The sequence below is a fragment of the Salvelinus alpinus genome, chromosome 5 (genome assembly GCF_045679555.1).
Source record: "Salvelinus alpinus chromosome 5, SLU_Salpinus.1, whole genome shotgun sequence".
In the NCBI taxonomy this organism is placed as follows: domain Eukaryota; kingdom Metazoa; phylum Chordata; class Actinopteri; order Salmoniformes; family Salmonidae; genus Salvelinus; species Salvelinus alpinus.
This window is the reverse complement of record NC_092090.1, coordinates 86,903,916-86,930,187: the sequence shown is the minus strand read 5'-3', so window position 1 is coordinate 86,930,187 and position 26,272 is coordinate 86,903,916. Positions and strand designations below refer to the sequence as shown.

Here is a 26,272-nt window from a genome sequence, read left to right as displayed (position 1 = left end):
TTGACTTGTATGCTGTGGCCACTGTTTCCACAATCTTTGGCTCAATCGCCTTTTGCCAGCTCTTGGCCCTTTTACCACACTCATACAAAGCTCTGTAGCCCTGATAATCACACCTTACTTCGCAAAGCGCTACTCTGTGAGCTATGCAAACAAACCCTTAAACACACTTGGCTGGGCTGCTACAGGAGATAGGCTCTAATCCCTGTAGTGTAAGCCTTGTTAACCTGAAACACTGCTATAAATTACCTTTATTTATCTGACCCGATCCTCCACCGTGAAGCAAATTTTGAGGGGGAAGGGATGGGGGACAGGTTGTCTTGATGTTATCTGTCTGGGTGTGGGTCTGGGTGTAGGTGCTATCGGCCTTGGTCCATGTGAAGACTGGCTCCTTGTGTTTCCTTTGCCTCCGTGTGTAGTCAGGGTATTCATTAGAAACTGTTTGTCCTCTATCTGAGATGGGCGCCAAGCCCAGTGTTGCTGTCAAAGTCCTGGCTGGTCTGTGTGTCTAAACTATAGTACGTCATCTCACCACAGCTACTATCACAGCACAGTGGCACAGACAAAAACAGGAAATCCATCCAAGACCTCAGGTGCAATCTATAGAATGGATCATTTCTGCAGATATGAAGTATAAAAACAAGGTCTTACAAAGATGTGAAATTGTTGGATTTGTCTTACGGCTTGGCACATTTCTTCCCTGTATCATCATGACATATGAAAAACATTTGTCACCAAAGGCCCAGCCTAAGACTGTGTGAGAACACATCTCACATTATCATGGCTGGTGTCCGAGGGCCCCACTATGGCATCAGGCACTGGGATCTGATGTTTGTCCCTCTTAGAGACATCACCATGGGCATCCCCCCATCAGAGCCACTTGTGAAATGTGTCTGTTTGAGAAGGAGCGACTGCAGCATCTGGCACAGTGATATTGCTGCCAAAGGCCTCTTCCATGTGTCACAAGGGGTCAGGGGTCATTACGTCAGACTCCCTGAGGGTTAGTGATAGGACCTCAGAAGATGACTTCAGAGACTGTGTCTTTGCTAGCGAAAATGTAAGATGTAGATTGTACTGTTTGCCTCATATTATATTCTCCCTGGCTATGATAAAAATGTGAAGCTATAATATGGACAGTGTTTGATCGTGTATGACCTTACTGATGTCCTGTTTCTTTTTCAATAACATCCATGAAGACCAGATAAAAATCAAATTTTTGCTAAACAAATCAAATTTTATGTCAATACTGAGAGAAAATGTAAAGGATTGGGGTACGAATAAAAGTCCATAAAGGCTATACACTCATTCTACAGTGCCTTTGAATTTACTTTTAAAACACGAGTTTGGCTCATGCGCTGAGCTATGCATGCCTAGTTTGTTCATTTAGCCTAGCAGATGCACTCATATTTCCATGCCCTGATCACAGTCAACACAAATCTATTTTGTAACATCATGGAATAAAATATAATAAATTAGAAAATGATAGATTCCCTAAGGAAAAGTTACAAGTGCATATACAGTAGGCCTACCCGATGATATGTGACTTGTGTTAAACAACAAATGGCTTTTTCTCTAATTCATTGATGATCAGATACTTCAGTTGTAACTGGTTCTGTTGAGCTCAATTTTTACAGTTGATAGACAACTTTATCACTGTTCCAAACTTTTTTAACAAAAGCCTGTACGTCTCTGGTGCTGCAGCATGCACTCATTCGTTGTCATGCTCTGTTGTGGGATTTAAAAAGATTCTGTTTGTCTCCAGTCATGTGAAATGACGTAGAATTGCATGAAATGAGTTTATAAAAGGACATTTTTGTCTAGGACCGCAAAAAAGATAGATTCATGCAGTGATTTTATTAAATTGGAAATCTTTTCACCCCTACCCTTGTCGGCGGTGTTATCACGATCGTTATAAGGAGTGGACCAAGATGCAGCGTGGTATGTTTCCATCCTTTTACTTGGAAGAGAAAACTTAAAGCACAAAACAATCAAGCGAATAAACAAAACTAGACACTACATGCAATGCAGTGCAGTGCAGTGCAGTGCAGTGCAGTGCAGTGCAGTGCAGTGCAGTGCAGTGCAGTGCAGTGCAGTGCAGTGCAGTGCAGTGCAGTGCAGTGCAGAACGCAACTACACACAAACATAGTCAAGATCCCACAAGTATAATGGGGAAATGGCTACCTAAATATGATCCCCAATCAGAGACAACGATAAACAGCTGCCTCTGATTGGGAACCATATCAGGCCAACATAGATATACAATTCCCCTAGATAACCCACCCTAAATCACACCCTGACCCAACCAACATAGAGAGTAAACAGCTCTCTATGGTCAGGGCGTGACAGGTGTTCTGCGAATCCAACACCTTCTGGCTACTTTGTCACTTAATGTTTACAAAACAAAGACCTGTTTCTAAAACTCCATATCTGGTCTGTGCTAGGAGTAAGGGTAAGCATGTTCATTGCTATCCACTTTATGTTTTAATGATTGTTTTGGGTATAGGGGAGGATCACTTGTTTTTTTTTCAAGTGTTCAAGTAGGGTCGAATAAAAATATATTTTACTCCAGGTGTCCCTCATTATAAATAACATACAGTCCCTTACTGAGTGGAAATGTAAAGGATTGGGGTACGAATAAAAATCCAATAAAATGAAACCATAGAGAATAATTTCTACTGGAACCACATAAGAGTTAATAAAGAGCTAAATCTCTTTTGGTTTTCAAAAAAAGATCCAGAATTCATATTTTGTGGGAACAGTTTTCCAAGGAAGAATTTTGAAGATGAGGTAAGACATTTGGTAGTGCTTGTTGCTAGATTCAAAGCAGAAATGTTTCAGTTTCTCATCTTGAAAATCTAAAATTGGCAATGCAGTTGACTACATTAATTATCAACTAGCAACGTCCCCCTGTGGGTTTCTCCACTTTGAAGATTCCTCCACATCAGAGAGCAGATTTAACCATTCAGCAGACGAACAATCCCATGATCTGATCACAATGCCACACGCTGTCTGATGGCAAAGAGAGATAATAGCATAAAAACAAAACCGCTTCATGGGAAGAATCCAGAGGAAGAAATGTGGCCAACTTGTCCGACTCTTCTCCAGTGATTGGAACAGATTTTTTCCCTCCTTTGCTCTGAGACAGAGCGCTGTTCTAATCCTCTGCTCCCATTGTTAGGCCGTGTGTGGGACTTGTATAGGGAAATGACTTTTTGATGGCGGTGGTGGGGACAGTGAGCTTTGCCAGAGAAGGTTTCAGAAGTTAACGGGCCGGTTTCTATGTTGACGTAAAATCTTGGCTGGAACACCAGGCTGCTGACTATAAGGGTTATCTATTTCAGTGGTTTTAAAGATTATGTCTTAAAGGAAAAAGGAGAAAGCACAATATCAAGAGCTAGTGAGATTGTTAAAAGGAAAAGGTTTAACCAAGACTTACACACGATGTAATTCTCATACATCTAAAGCTGATTTATGTTGGCAGAAAAGAATGGTTTGGAATCATCTGTAAGCTGTAATCATCTCAGTATCAAGGCCTATTCTCAGTGTCCATTTCAACAAGAGTTCAAGTGCTAAAAGAAACTACTTGTTTTGAATTGTACAGTCAAATAGAAACTGTTGGTCCATATAATAATGTCATCATAACCTAATGTAACCTGATGACGTCCGTTTACCCAACACTCTCCTTACCGTACAGAGGCAGGGAAAAGGAAGGCGAGAGCAGCATGGTCAGTCTGGGCTGAGCCACACAGCTCTTTTTATTTCATAGAGTGCGTAAACACTGAGGCTGAACTTAACAATGCTGAGAAGGATTCAGACAGGACAGGCAGGCAGGCCTCAGGCACACTGGCTGGACAGTCAACAGCCATGGGACCTGAAGTGTGTGTGTGTGTGTGTGTGTGTGTGTGTGTGCAGTGGGTATTGTGGGGCATAGGGTGACCCTGTCTTTCCCAGACATGTTATGGGGGCAATAAGGGGAGGGGGTATCGGTCTTCAGCCAATCTCACACCTATCTTAATTAATCACTAATTGTCATTGTGGAGTATGAAATGATCAGACAGTGGAGGCAGAGAAAGAAGAAGCAACAAGGGTGTGTGTGTGTGAGATCTGCTGCACCAGAAAGAGAGTCCCACCAGCTAGCTACAGCCAGGTCAGATAACTGCTATGTCGTTGGCCTTTGCGCTGATAATCCTGCAATGACTGGCATTTCCCCACCACCTCACCTCAGCCTTCTCACACTTGTCAGCTGTGGCCACCAGCAGGCTGATAGGGCCTGTCAATTAGCAGATAATGGTAGGAGGGACTGGATGTCAGAGAGCCGGGGATCCCGGCAGAGATACATCAGACATTCGTCTCTTTACCCTGGGCTATGATGTTTTGTTAGTGAAGAAGCTCTGAGGGGGAAAACAGCCGTGAGGACTGAGGAAACTTGACAAAGACTGGCACATTAGTTAGGGGCTCCCTATAGCTCCTCTTAATTCAAAGAGACATCGCAGCCCAACTCTCTATGAGGACATCAACGAGACCAGAGAGATGTCGGCCGATGAACGCATGAGACAATATGCCCAGCATAAACTCCAGAATTAGGACCGGCCAGGTTGACATTTTGAAAAACGTCCTGTCAACACAACCTGTCAGTCTTTCTTATGCATCGTTTCAGGAAGCTGCTGCAAACGTCATTCAAATTGTCCAAAATTGCAGCAACGTCAAAATTGCTGTCATTCACTCTCCAAAATTACTCACCAAAATCACTCACCAAAATCACCAAAATTATGAAATAAACTCTTCTTCTAGGACACAATATCCTCAGGGGTTACATTTCGGTATTACCTCTGTATGGTTGTGGTTAGGGTTATGGTTAGGGTTAAAACAGAAAAACTATACAAACTACTGTACTAGAAATGTGAGAAAATGTCTTTAGTCGTCCTCTCAAACAAAATTCTTGACTTTGAGATGTACTCTGGCTGAACATTCTCAGTCATATTAAGTGAGCTGACCAAAGTCACAGATGTACTCTGGCTAAACATTCTCAGTCATATTAAGTGAACTGACCAAAGTCACAGTTAGGTGTCTTTGACAACATTGTTCTGCAAAGATGCTTTGCCTCTTCCCCAATCACTATTTCATAACAGCCTTATCAACTTAAAAATAACACTAATGACCTTTTTCTTTGGGCAACGGAGACAAATAGTCCCCTGGAGATGATTAGTCATGTCAACACACACACATCACTTCAACCTGAGTGAGACTGAGCCATGTTTAACATTACCTTTAAATTCAATCCAGACTACCAGAACTGGCAGAACTGCTTATTGGACTGCCAACACCAGTAACTTATGATCAGCAAAAAAAAATGAAGGAGTTTTGCAGAAATATTAATGTCACATTCAATTAGTAATAATTAGGGGTAGAGGTATTAGTGCTTTGAGCTTTGGGAAAAGCAGGATATACCTTATTAAAAATGTGCCACGTCTTTGGCTGTCTTGGCTGTGATATCCCCCCAATTCACTATGCTCCTCCTGTACTAGTTTTGTCAATGCCACTTTACAAAACAGCAATGTCTCCCTCTAGAGGTATGCATGTAACATAACAGTCTACATATTGCCCTCCGCATCACACATACACATAGCATATTACAGATAGTTGGCATGTAGCTTTTCAATAGTAAAACATTTCATATGATACTTATTTAAACAGTGTACCCTAGACATTGTGCTGACAGAGGCTGTACCCTACACATGATTGGGTCCTCTGTTTAAATAAGTATCATAAGAAAAGTGTTACTATTGAAAAGCTTCCAGGCCTTTAATAAGTAACAGTGAAGTATAAACTGATGATAAACTTCCTATTTGCACAGGCAGAAAAGGCCATCAGAATAGTGTATTCACACCTTGCCACCTTTATAGCTAACACCATTAATATTTGTATTACATTATAAAAACGAACAAGTTGTACAAGACATGGCAAACACATGATTTAAAACTATACATCATTGGGGAATCGACATCATGGGTTCATTGGGTTGAATTGGTGCATGGGTGCATTGCAAAATGTGACATCAGCTATAACTGGCCTAGAGCAGCATGTGTAAATGTAGCCAGGTCTGCAGCGAGTTTTCTGCTCAAGTAAGCCAGTAATACATGCTCTCTAAACAGAACAGGTCAAATAAAGACAGTGAATAAATAAATCATTAAACATCCCTATGAACTACATTTGTTCTTGGTTTACTTCCCAGTAAACAACAGTTTGGTGGAGTAAGACAGTTGAACTGAGCTCATGACACATTTATAACCTATATTCTTCAATATTCAATGGCTATATATCATTATCTTTAAATACCAAAAATAGATGTAGATTGCCCCTTTAAACGACATGTTGCCATGTTTTAAATTAGGAAAAACAAAACAAGATTATTGTTCATCCTAAATACACTAGTCCTGAGTGGCTCAGTAAGCAATGATGACGCTAAAATACGAACTAATAGATCTGCTTTAAAAAACGTGGTTGAACGAGATGCAGGCTATGTTAGCTGCTATTGTTCATTTATTGGTGGTTATTTCATTTTTAAATGAACAGTTTTTTATAACTGTATTTTCTTTCTGCTTGAATTTTTGAATTTCTGTAATTTCTGTTATTCAGGGCTCTTGGTCTCAGTATGACTCCCTGATCAAATAAAGGTTAAAATAAATACAATTAAAGTAAATCTGAGGTTCCAAAAATATTCCTGGCTGCTCTACCTGAATATTGTACTTCTGACTGAAACAATTCTTAAAAATTCTCTGCCGTCTTTTGATCTCATCAATCATTATTCTCTTGTCTGTCTTCTGTTATGCATGGGCTGGGAAATGTGGGTTAGAATTTAAATTTCAGTGCCCTTATCACAGTGTAATTATTCCTGGTATTACAGTCTAACAAGTATTACACTTACCCAGTATTACACTTGAATAATGTACGATAGGATTGGTTAGGTTTAGGAGTTATGGATAGGGTTACTGCTGTAAGTAACATTGTAACACATTGTAGCAATGAGTAATTACAACACTGCTATCTTCTCATGTCCTAATGTACTTGGACAGTTGCATTACTTTTGTGTGATGCACCAGTTGGCGGCAGAGACCTTATGTGTGTATTATATCTCTCAGACACTACAGAGAGTCACTTACAGACAGTCCCCTACACCAGGGTTTCCCAACTCCATTCCTCCAGTACCCCTACCAGTAAACATTGTTGTTGCCCCAAAGAAGCACACCTGATTCTACTTGTCAACTAATCATCAGGCCATCAATGAGTTGAATCAGGTGAGTTTGTCTGGGGCTACAACAAAAATGTTTGCTGTTGGGGGTAATCGTGAACTGGTGTTGGGAAACACTGACCTACACACCGACACATCATTCTATACATTGGAAGATGTTTACCACTGCTACTCTTTGGAAATACCGACACAAAGCAAACAGCAGCAGCATAAAACCCCCATAGCAATACAGAAATGAGCACTACATGTTGATATGTGAATTGTCATTAGTGAAGACTGACCCCTTTATTGATCCTCCCCACTACATTTGCATGCTAGTCATACAGTGGAGGCTGGTGAGATGAGCTATAGGAGGATGGGCTCATTATAATAGAATGGAATAAATGGAACGGAGTCAAACATGAGGTTTCCATATGGTTGATGTGTTTGATACCATTCCATTTATTCCATTCCAGCCATTACAATGAGCCCGTCCTCCTATAGCTCCTCCCATCAGCCTCTTCTGTCCTCACAGTGAGCTACTGACTGGAGCCATTCTCTGCTTGACAAAGTTAAGTGCTAGGAGTAGAAAAAATACCCTTGGTTTTGAGCTGAAGTTACCTGAACCATTTTCCCTGTCAAGGGGTTCCAGTTAAAAATGCATTACCCTCATGTCTGCCGTATATAGTCACATGAGAACATTTTCGTTGAGGAGGAGAAGACCAACTACGAGAGACTGAGGTGGGGGTTACATGTTTAACAGGAGATCATCCTAGACAATGAGTTTTGCCGGACCATGTTGTTATTATCACAGAATATGAGAATGACTACAAGAGGTAGACCTGTCTAAGGCAGGAGGATGATGAGGTCGCTGGTTTGTGGCACGGAGTCTTGATCAGTTATGACAATGTTCAGTGTTGAATCTGAAGCGAGAAGACATTATCATTCATTGTGAAAAAGGTCTCATGCTTTGAGTTGTTGCAGACTCTGGCCCTTATCTTCAAGACATTTCTCTTTGACACAAAACTATGATAAATACACCTACTGTACATTAAACAAAGCCATAGGTTTGCTGTCCACTAGTTCTTGTGTTCAAACTTAGTCTGTCAATCAGGCAAATTACCAGTTCTCTTCGTTTTGAGGCAAGTATTGGACAGACAGTCTTTAACTGCAGTGCTGTTTCGTCATTTGGTGTGGAGCTTCCAACATTTCCGTGAGGAATGTGTCAACGGGTGTATCCCCTATCAGTTTGAAGAAGAACAGGTGCTCCAGAAACTTGAGGCCAATGGAACGTAGGGCTGGCAATCGAAGTAACAGTTTGGCAAATCTGTAAAAGACAAGAACATGTAAAGAGTGACTATGATGATAACAAAACTATTATACATCTGGATGAAATGACATATGTCACTAAGTACCGTAGAAGTAGGTTCATCAAATATTTGGTGATGACCAAACAATGACCAGTACCTTCCTGGTTGGTCGGGGTATTTGTGTTTACAGTATGCCTCCAGTGAAGCATACACCCCTTCTCTGAGAGTCTCAACCTCCCCTGGGTTTGACAAGCCTTTGGAGTCTACACATATGGAAACAAAACAGAACGTGTTACTGGTGACAAGGAAACCAACTCTGTGTTCCATATCACTTTTAGACCAACACACAACACACATTAAAACTCTTGTGTAATAGAAATGTCTGCCCAGGAGAGGGCAGTAGTAAACTACTTAACACTGTACTGGTCCAACCCAAACAATGGTTAACTTTCCAAACTGATATTAGCTTTAAGGTTCTGTTGTCAATAAGCACACTGAGCGTGTAGCGTTTGAGGTCAATGACGTGGACTTTGAAGGCAAATATTATCAGACTTATGAACAGTCTTATGTACAGAGAAACCAGCAAGAAAATTTAAACTGAAGATGTTCGTTTGACAATGGCCTATAAATGAATTCTTCACAGAAACAAAACGGAGTTAATATAGGCTTCTGCTTCAATTAATCCAAACCATTTGAGGTGTAAGTCATTGAGATCAAGTCTTAAGTACCGAACTGAATACAGTATATTAGAAAACGGTTGCCTTTCACACACACATACTAATGATGGCCTATACAGTGCATTCGGAAAGTATTCAGACCCCATTACTTTTCCCACATTGTTACGTGACAGCCTTATTCTAAAATGGATTACCTCACCAATCTACACACAACACCCTATAATGACATAGCAAAAAAAAAATATTTTATTTTTAATTTGTGTAAATTTATAAGAAATAATAAACTTAAATATCCCATTTACATAAGTATTCAGATCCTTTACTCAGTACTTTTTTGAAGCACCTTTTGAAGCACCACAGCCTCGAGTATTCTTGGGTATGACGCTACAAGCTTGGCACAACTGTATTTGGGGAGTTTCTCCCATTCTTCTCTGCAGATCCTCTTAAGCTCTGTCAGGTTGGATGGGGAGCGTCACTGCACAGCTATTTTCAGGTCTCTCCAGAGATGATCGATCGATTTCAAGTCCGGGCTCTGGCTGGGCCACTCAAGGGCATTCAGAGACTTGTCCCGAAGCCACTCCTGCGTTGTCTTGGCTGTGTGCTTAGGGTAGTTGTCCTGTTGGAAGGTGAACCTTCGCCCCAGTCTGAGGTCCTGAGCGCTCTGGAGCAGATTTTCATCAAGTATCTCTGTACTTTGCTCCGTTCATCTTTCCCACGATCCTAACTAGTCTCCCAGTCCCTGCAGCTGGAAAAACATCCCCACAGCATGATGCTGCCACCACCATGCTTCCCCGTAGGGATGGTGCCAGGTTTCCTACAGACGTGACACTTGGCATTCAGGCCAAAGAGTTCAATCTTGGTTTCATCAGACCAGAGAATCTTGTTTCTCATGGTTTGAGAGTCCTTTAGGTACCTTTTGGCAAACTCACAAGCGGGCTGTCATGTGCCTTTTACTGAGGAGTGGCTTCCATCTGGCCACTCTACCATAAAGGCCCGATTGGTGGAGTGCTGCAAAGATGGTTGTCCTTCTGGAAGGTTCTCCCATCTCCACAGAGGAACTCTGGTGCTCTGTCAGAGTAACCATCGAGTTCTTGGTCACCTCCCTGACCAAGGCCTTTCTCCCCCGATTGCTCAGTTTGGCCGGATGGCCAGCTCTAAGAAGAGTCTTGGTGGTTCCAAACTTCTTCCATTTAAGAATGATGGAGGTCGCTATGTTCGTGGGGACCTCCAATGCTGCAGAAATGTTTTGGTACCCTTTCCCAGATGTGTGCCTCGACACAATCCTGTCTCGGAGCTCTACAGACAATTCCTTCAACCTAATCACTTAGTTTTTGCTCTGACATGCACTGGCAACTCTGGGACCTTATATAGACAGGTGTGTGCCTTTCCAAATCATGTCCAATCAATTGAATTTACCAAAGGTGGACTCCAATCAAGTTGTAGAAACTTGATTGTAGATGATCAATGGAAACAGTACCTGAGTTCAATTTCGAGTCTCATATCAAATTGTCTGAATACGTATGTAAATATGGTATTTCTTTATTTTTAATACATTTGCAACAATGTCTAAAAACCTGCTTTCAGTTTGTCATTATGGGGTATTGTGTGTAGATTGAAGAGGAAAAACAGTTGTTAAATCCATTTCAGAATAAGGCTGTAACGTAACAAAATGTGGAAAAAGTCAAGGGATCTGAATACTTCCCGAATGCACTGTATTGTTGATAGTTTAGGAGGAAAGCAAAACATTAAAATGGTTCAGGCTTTACATAACACACTACATTTGGAAAGTAGGCCATCAAAATCTATTCCTCTTAACAACCTGATTAAAATGTGTTAAACAGAGACCAGGCATTAACTTCATATAACACACACACACACACACACACACACACACACACACACACACACACACACACACACACACACACACACACACACACACACACACACACACACACACACACACACACACACACACACACACACACACACACACACACACACACACACACACACACACACACACACGAGGCTACTGGATTTGTATTAGAGAGAGCCTGGTTTATACTAGGATGTTGGTGTGGTGAATTAACATTAAATATAACCTTGCTCTATTCACCTCATTTTATATAGGTCTTTATATATTTTATACAGTGCTCTGTAACACAAGTCATACTGTCTTCAAATTCCTCCTCTTCACATTTACAAATGAATATGCATTGAACAGGTATATACTATATCAGTATTACTACTGTATGTAAACAACACAAAGCAACCTTGACTAAGAATAGGCTTGAAATAACAGTCTTTGTCCCATTCATGTACAGTACAGCTTGATGAGTTGCTATCCGGGATGGAGTGTGTGATGTACAGTAGACCTACCTGGGTTGAAGAGAACGATGGCTCGAAGGCACCCTAACTCAGACTTGTCCATCTGCATGTCTCGCATTTTAGACACCAGCTCAGTCAGCACTCTGTGCAAGTAAAACAAGCTACTTTAATATACTGACAACTTTCCTCTGATAGCCTTGGATGTATCGCTGTTTAGAATTCATGGCCCCAACAACTCTTCAGAGACAAAATATTCATAGATTAATTCATCACTCTGCAAGCATCACAAATGCACAAAATGTTGCATGTCAGATGAAATCTGAGGGAAATATTCATGATCCTACATCAAACCTTCTCAAAAGATTTGGATTCGAAAGCATGCAAGCATAATTAGGCCAGATTTTGTGATAATAAGGCAATGAGCAATGAGCATGTAATGAGCTTGAAAAACCCATGGAATATTTATCAGGAATTTTGAGTAAAATTGGGTTTGTTAACAGTTACACTTTAAATCTTACTTTAACTGTAATTATATGATAGTACTCAATCCACTATAAGGTAGATTATTCAAGTATCCAATGGTACCAATGAATGGACTAACTGTGATGATGAGGATCTGTGAGCCAGGCTGTTAGTGTTTACCTGTCAAAGATGGCCCCCACCCCTGCACTGTGGGCGCTGTTGCGATGCACTTGGAGTCCGTTTGCCAGCAGAATGCTGTCGTTCACAGTGATGGAGCGATGGGAGAAAGAAGCTATGAGGAGCTCATTCCACCCTGAGGGGTAGAGAGGGACACCTCTAACTGGGTCGTATTCATTAAGGCATGCAATGGGAAACGTTACAAAACATTTTCCAATGGAAAATGTAAATGAGCATTTCTTGTTGGATAAGTACAAACATCCCCTCCTTGTTCAGGTCCGTTTGGAGCCTAATGAATATGGCCTTGGTAAATGGTGGGACATCAAGTAAAAGGCGAGTAAATCCCAGTTGTCAGTGCTGCTCAGTTTGGATAAATTATTTCCCCTTACAGGTTTGACCACAGCAGATGAGATCAGACGATACCTGCTCTTAGGAGGATGACCTGGTCGTCCAGGGCCAGCTCTGAGAAGTGGGGGATCATCTTGGCCCACTCCACCAAGGTAAAGAGCTGCTTGTCTGTTGCCTGGCATATATTGGTCACAGGGTCATTGGGCTGGGGAGACAGAGTGGAAGTCAGGGGGTCAAGAGTTCATCAGAGACCTGAGCTGGAGGGATACAATGAGCTTGAGTTAAATATGGCCTCTACCAAGGGGACTTTTCTGTGGTGGTTTCTAAAGCAAATTTGAAGAACATTCAGCTTGTGTCTCAGCTATACCTCCCCCCTAGGCAGTTAGCATAAGATGGGGGAATGAGGTTGTTTAGCCAGTATGTGATATACAGTGTATGCTACTATATAGTCATAGAGTCTATATAGTAAGTGATCAGTAATACGTTATATAGTGTACAGTGAACTCACTGAGTTGGTGGGCATGCCCAGGCTCCCCTTGATGTATGTCTTGGTCTTTGGCTCCACGGCGAGCTCTGCCTCCTCTATCCTCTCCACAGGCATGTCCTCATTAGCACAACCTAACGAGTCCGCCTCACTCTCGCGCCTCTCCTTAGCTCTCTGGCGCTCGTCCTGCACAGCTGGGGTGAAAGCATTGAATGTAGCTTCTGTTATAGCCAGCCCCATAAAACATTGTCCAGGGCCATCTCAGAGAAGTGGGGAATGCTCTTAGCCTACTCCACCAAGGTGAAGATCTCCTTTTATAGCATGACATTTGATATGAATGGCCTCATGAAGAGTTTATGAACGGTTCAGTAAGCTTTAAAAGTTATATTTTGTTTACAGAGGAACCAAAGTGTTAATCAGTGGTGGCTCAGTATATGAAACTATTGGCTAAGATCCAATTAAACATCAAACATTATAAACAGTACAATAAGCAGGGAAAGCGTCCGTATTCAAAAACGAGAGATAATTTCTTCACCAGCCATGCTCTGAGGGTAGATACAGGAACTGTGCTGACAGACGCTGAACCCCAGACACTGCGGTGACAGAGGCTGTATCCTAGACACTGCGATGACAGAGACTGTATCCTAGACACTGCGGTGACAGAGGCTGTATCCTAGACACCGTGGTAACAAATGCTGTATCCTAGACACCGCGGTGACAGATGGTGTATCCTAGACACTGCGGTGACAGATGCTGAACCCCAGACACTGCGGTGACAGATGCTGAACCCCAGACACCGTGGTAACAGACGCTGTACCCTAGACACTGCGGTGACAGAGGCTGTACCCTTGACACTGCGGTGACAGATGCTGAACCCCAGACACCGTGGTAACAGACGCTGTACCCTAGACACTGCGGTGACAAAGGCTGTACCCTTGACACTGCGGTGACAGATGCTGAACCCCAGACACTGCGGTGACAGAGGCTGTATCCTAGACACTGCGGTGACAGAGGCTGTATCCTAGACACTGCGGTGACAGAGGCTGTATCCTAGACACTGCGGTGACAGAGGCTGATTCCTAGACACCGCGGTGACAGAGGCTGTACCCTTGACACCACGGTGACAGAGGCTGTACCCTTGACACCACGGTGACAGAGGCTGTATCCTAGACACCGTGGTAACAGATGCTGTATCCTAAACACCGCGGTAACAGAGGCTGTATCCTAAACACCGTGGTAACAGACGCTGTACCCTAGACACTGCGGTGACAGAGGCTGTACCCTTGACACTGCGGTGACAGATGGTGTACCCTAGACGCTGTGCTGAAAGATGGTGTACCCTATAAAGTATGCTGTGTGTGTGTGTGTGTGTGTGTGTGTGTGTGTGTGTGTGTGTGTGTGTGTGTGTGTGTGTGTGTGTGTGTGTGTGTGTGTGTGTGTGTGTGTGTGTGTGTGTGTGTGTGTGTGTGTGTGTGTGTGTGTGTGTGTGTGTGGTGGGTTCCTATTCGGTAGCACAGCAGAGGAGTATCCTATGGAGAAAGCTAAATCTACTCAGGGTTTTCTAAAGCTAATTAGCTTCCATTAGCTTCACAGTCCAGCTCAAGCTTCATCCGTATGACGGTGGATATTGCTCATCCGCCTGCTGCGAACTCTAGCAGGCTTGTAACTACGCGTGGCTAGTCGAATGCCGAACTCTTCATCGAGACAATGCTGAAACATCAATCCATGGGCAAGTCACTTTTTAAAAAATTTTAACACACAAAAAAGCATTTGATTAATAAAATATTGAATCAATCTTCTTCCTCAAATGAAGGGGATGATGTCGCAATCTTTGCGAGAGGGAGGGAATCTGATTTAATTGGTCCTCAACCTGTGGTTCAGACACTTAATTCAGGATAAATGGAGTTAGCCCTGAGTTAGCCTTCCCTGGATCAAGTTAGTTCTTAAGGATTCGTTGCCATAGACATCTACCTGACAAAAATGTACATGACTGGTTATCCCGAGTTGAAATCAGAGTTGACCAATGCTACCTCACTAACTCCTCAAACCTGCTTTGTAGGATACACTTTTGGTTGGTACATTGTGGAGGAAGTCAGTCACGTGTGTTTGCGAGGGGACAGGGACAGTGGAGGAAGCAAAGCAGCACGCTGACGTTGGTTTCACGTGAGTGTCTGTCTGTGCTCACTCTTTCAGGTAATTTCCTGGAGCATACCTTCTCTCTTCATGCCCATGGCCAGACACTTCTGGTAGCGGCAGTACTGACATCGGTTGCGTTGGCGCTTGTCAATCAGACAGTCCTTGTTGTCTCGACAGGTATACATCAGCTCTTTCCTCACTGTTCTCTTGAAGAAGCCCTTGCAACCTTCACAGCTATATACTCCATAGTGTTTACCTGCCAGAACAATACATACAACGGTTTAGTTCTTCCCTTCATGCTTGTACAGTAGAATGACAGTGATCCGCATTTTTAGATGAGGGACCCCCCAGCCTGTAGGGCCCTGTATTGGGGATCAGGGAGATGTTGTGGGGCTGTCGTGGGGACTTTGGGATGCTGACCTGAGGCGCGGTCTCCACAGATGGCACAGATGTGTTTGTTAAGGGAGAGACAGGTGCATGTGGGCTGAGCAGGAACCTTTAGCACTCTGTTTCGGCCCAGTGGGGGTTTGATGTCCTCTGTGCTGATAATGCTGCTGCCACTGGAGATCACTGGGAAGCTGAGCTAGAAACAAGCAACAAAGAGAAGAGACAAGAGGATTAGACTGTCAAAGTGGAGACAAAGACGCTCATCTCTCTCATTCTTCGCACACACACACACACACACACACACACACACACACACACACACACACACACACACACACACACACACACACACACACACACACACACACACACACACACACACACACAGACACACACACACACACACACACAGCTGACACGCAATCACACACAGTCTTGAGATCTTGTACCACAGTGATAGACAGACGCCCTTTAGACAAAACTGTGTTGTGGTGATTCACATTGCATCCCCACGTTGCCAACATCCTAATTTTAGACTGGAGAATATGTTGTACTTATTTTGGCTGAGTCCAACCCTAACAGGTAGAAAGAACCACCACATACATAAACCCAACTCAAATATTTGTAATGAGGGTTTATTCAGGCCTCCTCTTAGACCTTAGATGCCAAATATGGACATTTGTTTTCGGATGTCTTGGATTTTGGGGGAGAAGTTGGACATATTGAAGTGCTTTGTTTGTGCGTGGAAGGACCTTGTGAAGATGCTGGAGGATACAGGTACAAAAGTATCTATATCCACAGTAAAACGAGTCCTATATCGATATAACCTGAAAGGCCGCTCAGCAAGGAAGAAGCCACTGATTCAAAACCGCCATAAAAAAAGCCAGATTACGGTTTGCAACTGCACATGGGGACTAAGCATACTTCCAAAGTTGTGGCAAAATGGCTCAAGGATAACAAAGTCAAGGTATTGGAGTGGCCATCACAAAGCCCTGACCTCAATCCTACAGAAAATTGAAGTGTCTTGTTTGTGCGTGTATACACTGGAAATCTAATGAAAACGTAGATAGAAGGTCATCGGCAGAGGCTCAGTGTTAAAGAAACTGAAACCGTGTCTGCTGTTTATTTCATATGGACCACATGGACGAGGTTGTCTTCTGGGGCCAAGTCAGAGATCTGTACATGTCGGCCAGTCTCCATCTGGCTGCCATGGAAAAGCTAGTTAACCAACTCCTCTGGTGTAGTGTTGGAGGTAGACTGAGACAGCCTCTGAAATGGCAATCTATTCCCTATTCAGTGCACTCACTACCTTTGACCAGAGTCCATAATGCAGTATATTTCAGACGCGCCCAAAGGCTGAGACTGGGACTGCAGGGTCTTTCTAAATTCACTGTCCTGTACACACTAGACTGTATGCCTCATCACAAGACAGATCGACAGCCCTGCTCGTGGTTTATATTACACAACTCCTCATCCTTCCTCTGAAAGGTTCTAACTTCACCTTCACACATTGGGAGAGGAGGGATCACCATGGGCCACTATAGTGTTCTAATTTAGTTCTGGACATACACCACGTGGTCAAGCTGCTGCTGCTTTCAACTGTCGCTAGTTTCCTCTCTGACAGACTCTGCTAAGCCCATTTAGGTGGCTAATAAAGAGCATTCAACCCATGTGGCAGACTCAAATCATAGGTGATACCATGGGGTCAGGGGTCAAAGCCTCTGACGGGGATAATGAGTCTGTATGAGATACAGACCAGACGTCCCACAGAGCTCGCTTTACTAGCTGACAAGGAAGCCAACAAGGCCAAATCTGCAGGTTTAATATATACACCCTCTCAATTTAGAAGCCACATTGGACACACTGTATATATGTCCCTAAAAAATAAGTCCATTGTTTCCATGCATACCAGCTCCAATTTGGATTAACCACAGGGTTTGTTATATTAGTGGCAGTGAGTAGACAATACCGTTGGAAAGCCCCATGGTTGAGGATCTAAATGAGTCCTTTAGATGTCACATAAATGTATACAATTAGGTCTATATGATATTATATGATGATAACCGTAAATATAACAGTAAATAAAACACTCAGAGGAGACCGGGTTTGGTTGTCACACATTTTACTCTTGTATGTATTTCTCAGCACCATTATATCTTACAAGACTATTTTCAATATTAGGAGAAAGACCAAGGTTTTGGTTTGAAATGGGGACCCTTTTTTATCCTCATCGTATTCCTACATGGAGTTATAAGCCATCAAACACACTCTCTCCACCAGCCCCATCGCAGGGTTGGTTGTCACAATGTTTGCTTGTAGCTTCCTTTTATAACAGGAAATGAAACAATAAAGCACATAGTCTTAGAAATGGCCTTTCTTTGATTGTGTAAACTTTATTTAACTAGGTAAGTCAGTTAAGAACAAATTCTTATTTACAATGACAGCCTACCAGGGAACAGGGGGTTAACTGCTTGTTCAGGTGCAGAACAACAGATTTTTTTTTTCAGCTCAGGGATTCGACCCAGCAACCTTTCGGTTACTGACCCAACGCTCTAACTACTAGGCTACCATATTCCTAAAAAAAAATCACAATTTAACGCCGTGACAATTACATATAACATTTTGAGTAAATTGATGTGTGTATGCGTGTGTTTGCACATGCATGTGTGCGTGTGTGGGTGTGACAGAAAAAAATATGTGTGTGAGAGGGAGGCAACAAAGGGAGCTCTTTATAGCACAAAGCACAAAAGAGCTGGAGATTTATTGTACAGTGGCAGTGGCAATGTCCCCAAACAATATGGTTACAATGGGTTGGAGTGTGACAAGGGCGTTTTCATGTAAAAGACTCCATGAGCACTAATATATGGGCACATACAAATTGGTGTTAAATGGAAGCTAAGAGGCTATATACAGTTGAAGTCAGAACTTTACACAGTTCCCTATTCTACCTAACAGATTATTATTTCTGTGCTTCACAATATACAGTTGAAGTCAGAAGTTTACATACACTTAGGTTGGAGTCATTAAAACTCGTTTTAGAACCACTCCACAAATGTCTTTGTTAACAAACTATAGTTTTGGCAAGTTGGTTAGGACATCTACTTTGCGCATGAAACAAGTCATTTTTCCAACAATTGTTTACAGACAGATTATTTCACTTATAATTCACTGTATCACAATTCCAGTGGGTCAGAAGTTTACATACACTAAGTTGACTGTGCCTTTAAACAGCTTGGAAAAAATTCCAGAAAATTATGTCATGGTTTTAGAAGCTTCTGACATAATTTGAGTCAATTGGAGGTGTACCTGTGGATGTATTTCAAGGTCTACCTTCAAACTCAGTGCCTCTTTGCTTTGACATCATGGGAAAATCTAAAGAAATCAGCCAAGACCTCAGAAAATAAATTGTTGACCTCCACAAGTCTGGTTCATCCTTGGGAGCAATTTCCAAAACGCATGCAGGTACCATGTTCATCTGTACAAACAATAATATGCAAGCATAAACACCATGGGACCACACAGCCGTCATACCGCTCAAGAAGGAGATGCGTTCTGTCTCCTAGAGATGAACGTACTTTGGTGCGAAAAGTGCAAATCAATCCCAGAACTACAGCAAAGGACCTTGTGAAGATGCTGGAGGATACAGGTACAAAAGTATCTATATCCACAGTAAAAGGAGTCCTATATCGACATAACCTGAAAGGCCGCTCAGCAAGAAAGAAGCCACTGCTCCAAAACCGCCATAAAAAAAGCCAGACTACAGTTTGCAACTGCACATGGGGACAAAGATCGTACTTTTTGGGAGAAATGTCCTCTGGTCTGATGAAACAAAAATATAACTTTTTGGCCATAATGACCATTGTTATGTTTGGAGGAAAAAGGGGGATGCTTGCAAGCCGAAGAACCAACCGTGAAGCACGGGGATGGCAACATTATGTTGTGGGGGGGCTTTGCTGCAGGATGGACTGGTGCACTTCACAAAATAGATGGCATCATGAGGGAGAAAAATTATGTGGATATATTGTAGCAACATCTCAAGACATCAGTCAGGAAGTTAAAGCTTGGTAGCAAATGGGTCTTCCAAATGGACAATGACCCCAAGCATACTTCCAAAGTTATGGCAAAATGGCTCAAGGATAACAAAGTAAAGGTATTGGAGTGGCCATCACAAAGCCCTGACCTCAAACCTGTAGAAAATGTGTGGGCAGAACTGAAAAAATGTATGCGAGCAAGGAGGCCCACAAACCTGACTCAGTTACACCAGCTCTGTCAGGAGGAATGGGCCAAATTTTACCCAACTTATTGTTGGAAGCTTGTGGAAGGCTACCCGAAACATTTGACCCAAGTTAAACAATTTAAAAGGCAATGCTACCAAATACTAATTGAGTGTATGTCAACTTCTGACCCACTGGGAATGTGAAATAAATAAAAGCTCAAATAAATCATTCTCTCTACTATTATTCTGACATTTCACATTATTAAAATAAAGTGGTGATCCTAACTTATCTAAGACAAGGAATTTTTACCAGGATTAAATGTCAGGAATTGTGAAAAACTGAGTTTAAATGTATTTGGCTAAGGTGTATGTAAACTTCCCACTTCAACTGTATTTCTTTCTTCAATTATTAAAGCATATATACATGATTCAACCATTTTCCATCCTGCAAATTAGGAATAAGCAAATGCTTTGATTTCTGGTCAAACAGATGGAAAAGGGGTCTTAGAAAAGTAGAGTATGGTTTAGTTCAGTACACTAGAGTAGACTCGAGAAGAGTACAGTTCAGTACAGTACAGCGGAGTAGGGTAGAGTAGAGTACAGTTCAGTAGAGTAGAGATGAGTACAGTAGAGTATAGTTTTGTACAGTACGAGTAGACTAGAGTAGAGTACAGTACAGTAGATTATAGCATAGTTCAGTACCACAATGTAGAGTAGAGTACAATACAGTAGACTACAGTAGAGTAAAGCACTGTACTGTAGAGTACAGTAGAGTAGAGTACAGTAGAGTTCAGTAGACTAGAGTTCAGTCCAGTACAGTACTGTAGAGTGTAGTTCAGTAATGTACAGTAGAGAAGACTAGAGTATTTTATTTTGTATTTAACCTTTTATTTACAGTACATTACAGTACAGTAAAGAAGACTAGAGTAAAGTACAGGAGAGTATAGTACAGTACTGTAGAGTAGAGTAGACTAGCCTAAAGTGCAGTACTGTAGAGTAGAGTGCAGTACTGTAGAGTACAGTACAGTAGAGTAGAGTAAAGCACAGTACAGTAGAGTACAGTGCAGTAGAGTATAGTAGAGTAAAGTAAGGTAAAGTACAGTAGACTAGAGTAGAGTAAAGTACAGTACTGTAGAGTACAGTAGAGTGGAGTAGAGTTGAGTAAAGTACAGTACCGTAGAGTACAGTAGAGTACAGTATAGTTGAGTAAAGTGCAGTACAGTAGATTAGAGAACAGTTCAGTACAGTAGAGTAGAGTACAGTAGACCAGAGTACAGTACAGTGTAGTAGAGTACAGAACTGTAGAGTAGAGTACAGTACAGTAGAGTAGAGTTCAATACAGTAAAGTTTAGTTCAGTAGAGTAAAGTGCAGTACTGTAGAGTACAGTAGAGTAGACTAGAATTCAATAAAAAACTATTTTTTTTATGTTACCTTTATTTAACTAGGCAAGTCTGATTAAGAACAACATCTTATTTACAATGACGGCCTACCGGGGAACAGTGGGTTAACTGCCTTGTTCAGCGGCAGAACGACACATTTTACCTTGTCAACTCAGGGATTCAATCCAGCAACCTTTCGGTTAATGACCCAACGCTCTAACCACTAGGCTACCTGCCGCCCCACAAGATTAGAGTAGACTACTGTTAAGTACAGTACAGTACAGTACAGTAGAGTTAAGTTAAATACAGTAGAGTAGAGTTCAGTACTGTACAGTAGAGTAGAGTTCAATACAGTAAAGAACAGTACCGTACTTTAAAGTATAGTTAAGTACAGTACTGTACAGTACAGTAGAGTGTAGCTCAGTAGAGTTCAGTTAAATACAGTACAGTAGAGCAAAGTTCTGTAGAGTACAGTACAGTAGAGTATAGTACAGTAGAGTAGAGTACAGTACAGTAGAGTAGAGTAGACTAGAGTTAAGTACAGTACAGTAGACTAGAGTTCAGTACTGTACAGTAGAGTAGAATAGAGTTCAGTACATCACAGTAGAGTAGAGCAGACTAGAGTTCAGTACTGTACAGTAGAGTAGACTAGCGTTAAGTACAGTACAATACTGTAGAGTATTGTTCAGTAGAGTAGAGTTCAGTTAAATACAGTATAGCAGAGTTCAGTACAGTACAGTAGAGTACAGTACAGTAGAGTACAGTACAGTACAGTACAGTAGAGTTCAGTACAGTACAGTAGAGTAGAGTTCAATACAGCAAAGAACAGTACTGTACTTTAAAGTAGAGTTCAGTACAGTACAGTAGACTAGAGTTAAGTACAGTACTGTACAGTACAGTAGAGTGTAGTTCAGTAGAGTACAGTAGAGTACAATATAATTGACTGTATTGTACTTTACTGTACTCTACTCTACTGTGCTGTACTGTGCTCTATGATGCTTTACTGTGATGTCCAAACCTGTGAAACATAGACATCTATGATTGGTACAGATTTGGTCCAGTCCATACCAACCAAATTTGGTCTTGTTTGGGGGCAGAGCTCATTAGAATAATAGCCAGTGTGTAGAATAATACCCAAACATGAAAAGTAGGATTCTATGTTTTTGTACCTTGTGTACCTATTCAGGATACATCACCATGAAGAGAATGACATCAATAATTATGCATTTCTGTTTAGCAGAGATCAGGGACCCATGATGTAATTCTGTTACCTTGAAATTACCCACAACCAACCACACATGTTTTTATATAATGGAGTTGATTGTGACAACCAACCCCACATTCCATGTGACAACCAACCCCTGAGACAACCAACCCTGGTCTCCCCTACTGTACATACAGTACATTACATATATTGTTCCCCATTCCGGCATGGTCAGAGTGATGTCATCCAACTTTGACCTTAGAAGTTTCTTTTAACAGTGACTGAGTTAGACCACGGTAGCATAACCCATATACAGCCTGCAAAACATAACCCAGGTCCTGGAGACCAAAATTACAATAATAACACAAGTAGACTATATAATTTGAGTATTAAAACATAACTTGCATCAGATTTAAGACTTAATTCATAATTAAAGTTAAATGACAAACATTGGCATTTTCCATAACAACTGCAAGAAGAAGAGTCCTCTGTTTAAATAAGTATCATAAGAAATGTTTTACTATTGAAAAGCTTCCAGGCCTTTAATAAGTAACAAGCTGATGATAAACTTCCTATTTGCACAGGCAGAGAAGGCCATCAGAATAGTGTATTGTGCTAACAACCTAATGCTACTGTATGCACTAGCACAGTATAGCACAGAGCTCTGTGTTATGCAACAGTACATCAGCTTAAGTGGAAAAAGATATCTAAATGTAGCCCTCAGTTCTGTTCAACTATTCTTCAAAAGGAATAACTCGGGGTTTAGTTGATTACACAGATGAAAAATTGGAAATAACCGTCTAGAAACAAAAAGGCTTTTTATCCAGTTTGTCAAGGCCATTACTATATCATATTAATTTGCATACCACAAAACCTCTTGAGACCTTTTCAAATATAAAATGGGCAACCCTGGCATTTCTCAGTTTCACATAAAAGCACCCAGGCCTCAGCTTGTGGTTTGTGAAAAGCTTATCCTCACATTTGGCCGTCCTTTTACACAACGCACATGTTGCCATCCTGAATCCTTACAGACGAGCTTGTAAAGAGTTTCATTTGGCAACATTTGGTTTTACTGAATTTATAATGGAAACCTAGCAGGCCAGCCATACACCAAGTCAGCTCTTCTCAAGACCCCAACTAAGGAAGGAAGTCCAAGGAGCAGGTGATTGAGTGTGGTGTCTGGGGGTTGTAGGTTGCGTCGGGGGCCTTACCTGCGGGCTGAAGCCCATGCTGGAGGAGGTAGAGTGGTGTCCCGCTGGACGGCTGCTGACAGAAAAGGGCAAAGCCAGGCTGGTGATGGGCGAGCTCAGCGTGCAGATGGGTGAGTGTGGAGGGCCTGAGGAGCTCACAGAGGACGGGATGAGCAGAGATGGGTGCAAGGGGTGAGCACCCATTCCCCTATGGGCGTGGTGTGAGCTGAGCGATGGTGAGGACAGCTGACCGGAGGGGTCTGTGAGAGAGAGGGAGGACAGGAACAACGTTGATGTACACCTGATACACACATCTCCAACATATTTTCATCAGTGTCGCTAAATTCAAAGCAGCCCTCTTCGGGTGGACAAGCTGGTGAACCAACATTTAATGAATCATTATATTGTATAACAGACATGAATCCACTCACTTTATTTGATCCCATGAAAACACAGGGTTAAAATTGTTTCTGTATTTGAAATCTGGTCTGAAATGTATATTCAAAACCTTACATTGCTGATACGCAAGGGGGGAAATTAGCATAAAGTGTGTCCTGAGCTGGTTGTGTTAAATCATTCTAAAGCCTTCTGTAGGATTTCCCTCCATATATCCAACAACAGAATAGGAGACTGCCCACTTCAACTAGCCTCCTGTACAGGATAGTATTACCTGCCACAGAAAGACTGAACTATGTGGAATGAGACACCTTCTGAGAAAAGTGGACAAGAGGACATGGACAGGGCTACACTTTCAACATTATATTATCTGTGTGGTGTAAAATGTTTGCAGTTTTTTTAATGATATCTGAGCGAGATTGACTAACAAAAATAATTTCCCCCCAAAACTGTTTTAATAATAATATGAATTGGTTTATTTTATTGTATTTATCCGAGAGCCTTCAAAAGGATATCTGAGTGATACTGACAAACAAAATCAATGGGGGGGCCCCTGCCAGTAATTCGACCATGATAACAAGGTAGATAGATACTGTAACTGGCTCTACTATCAGTGACTGACATAACAAGAGGAAAAACTGCTGATGCACAACCAAGTTTCGAAATTGCACCTTGTGGATTCTATTATTCCAACTCGGAACAGCAAGTTGAGACCACGACTGAGAAACCCCCCCCCCCTCAATTTAAACAAATGTTTATTTTATTTTATTTATCCGAGGGCCTTCAAAAGAGGGTCGTGGGCTGCCAGTTGCCCATCCCTGATGTTAAACATTCTTAAGCAGGATTTAGTGAAAGGCAAATCTATATGTGTGTGTAATCTTAAAACAATAAATTGACACATTTATTATACATACTCGCACTACGATGGAGTATCAATTTAGCCTGTAGTTAATAAAACTACCATTTGTACTGCAAAAACCAACCAGTCTAAACCTATTGAAATTCCAATCCATCAAATAGAAATGTCAACACCTCAATTCAAAGTTAATTTAATAGGCTTTGTTACATTTGTTAAATTCATGGCACAAATGCTATACACACCAACATAAAAAACATATGAGCTTTACAAAAACAATAAAACATGGGTAGACAAACAGCATAAATGTCATTTGTGTCAACATGAACTTTGGTCACATAAATCACTGTGTTAAGAGAGTTTACAAGCTAGAGTGTCCCTGGTCCTTTTTAGTAAGACTGTGTAATGTAACTGAGAGTGTCCTTCTGTGAGAATTCTGTGGTTGGTTTGAGTTGTCCAGCTTGGCATGGTGCCCATGTGTGACAGACAGGTTTGGGCTGGGTTTCCCACCCTCACTACATTCCCCAGTTATTCAGTGTGGGAGATGTGGAAGCTGGAATTGTGAGACCCTGTGAATGCCTGGCAGTGCAGCAACTGGATCCTATTCTCCATCTCTGTATTCATTCCCCTATGGCACTGCCCTGGCTCTCTGCCAGCATCACAGCTGGCTTCAAATAGCATTGGTGTCCTTCTCAAATACTTCAACTGCGCTCAATTGCACTTGAGTGAATAAATTCAACCAATGGGAATGTCCCAGAAGTGCAAAGACTGCACATCTGGCACTTACAGGTAGGCTCAATCAAACACTCAACCAATTTGAAAAATAATAATACTATTTAAACTCAGGTCTGTCCAGCATAGGCCTGCAATCACCACTACTCTATGTAGGCACAGGTAAAGAAAAATAAGCCATTACATACACCGGATAGGTGCAGTGAAATGTGTTGTTTTACAGAGTCAGCCATAGTAGTATGGCACCCCTGGAGAAATTATGGTTAAATGCCTTGCTCAAGGGCACATCAAAAGATTTTTCACATTGGTTGTCTCGGATATTCGAAACAAACACCTTTTGGTTACTGGTCCAACGCTCTAACCACTAGGCTGCCAGGACATGCACACACAGGTAAACCTGGGTAGGCAAACAGAGAGTCAGGGTGGGAAGGCAATGGTGGCACCAACTGCAAGTGCAACCAAAACCTTCATAGAACTGCAACAGCTGTAACATATCTAATGACCCGTATTTGAGAGAAATTGCACTACAATACAGATTCAATGCTGTGACAGTCTAATACTACGTTCCTCTAACATTGATGTCATTAGAGATTCAGTATGATGTGGGCAGATGGATCCCATGGCAACTATGCATTCTGGATCACCAGTAAATATGATGTAGTCACTGAGTCCACAGATCTGACTTATTTCGTTATTTATGCCAAGTCTTGTTATTTTAATGTTAACACTGTGTTGAGGAATTTATGACTTCATTTCAATGT

General features: G+C 41.8%; 1 protein-coding gene across 1 annotated transcript in view; it reads right to left on the bottom strand.

Moving 5' to 3' along the window:
• Positions 1-1,963: 1,963 nt before the first annotated feature.
• The window catches only part of LOC139577154 (retinoic acid receptor RXR-alpha-B-like), a 35,469-nt gene continuing 11,160 nt past the window's right edge, over positions 1,964-26,272 (bottom strand). Inside the window, exons 3-12 of the mRNA XM_071404027.1 lie at positions 23,549-23,787; positions 15,571-15,733; positions 15,227-15,406; positions 13,039-13,208; positions 12,606-12,735; positions 12,186-12,318; positions 11,595-11,686; positions 8,693-8,798; positions 8,349-8,552; positions 1,964-8,148 (exon numbers count right to left, since the gene is read on the bottom strand). Coding sequence (XP_071260128.1) covers positions 8,390-8,552; positions 8,693-8,798; positions 11,595-11,686; positions 12,186-12,318; positions 12,606-12,735; positions 13,039-13,208; positions 15,227-15,406; positions 15,571-15,733; positions 23,549-23,787 — 1,376 coding nt within the window. The 3' untranslated portion in view covers positions 1,964-8,148; positions 8,349-8,389. The remainder of the gene's footprint in view (positions 8,149-8,348; positions 8,553-8,692; positions 8,799-11,594; positions 11,687-12,185; positions 12,319-12,605; positions 12,736-13,038; positions 13,209-15,226; positions 15,407-15,570; positions 15,734-23,548; positions 23,788-26,272) is intronic.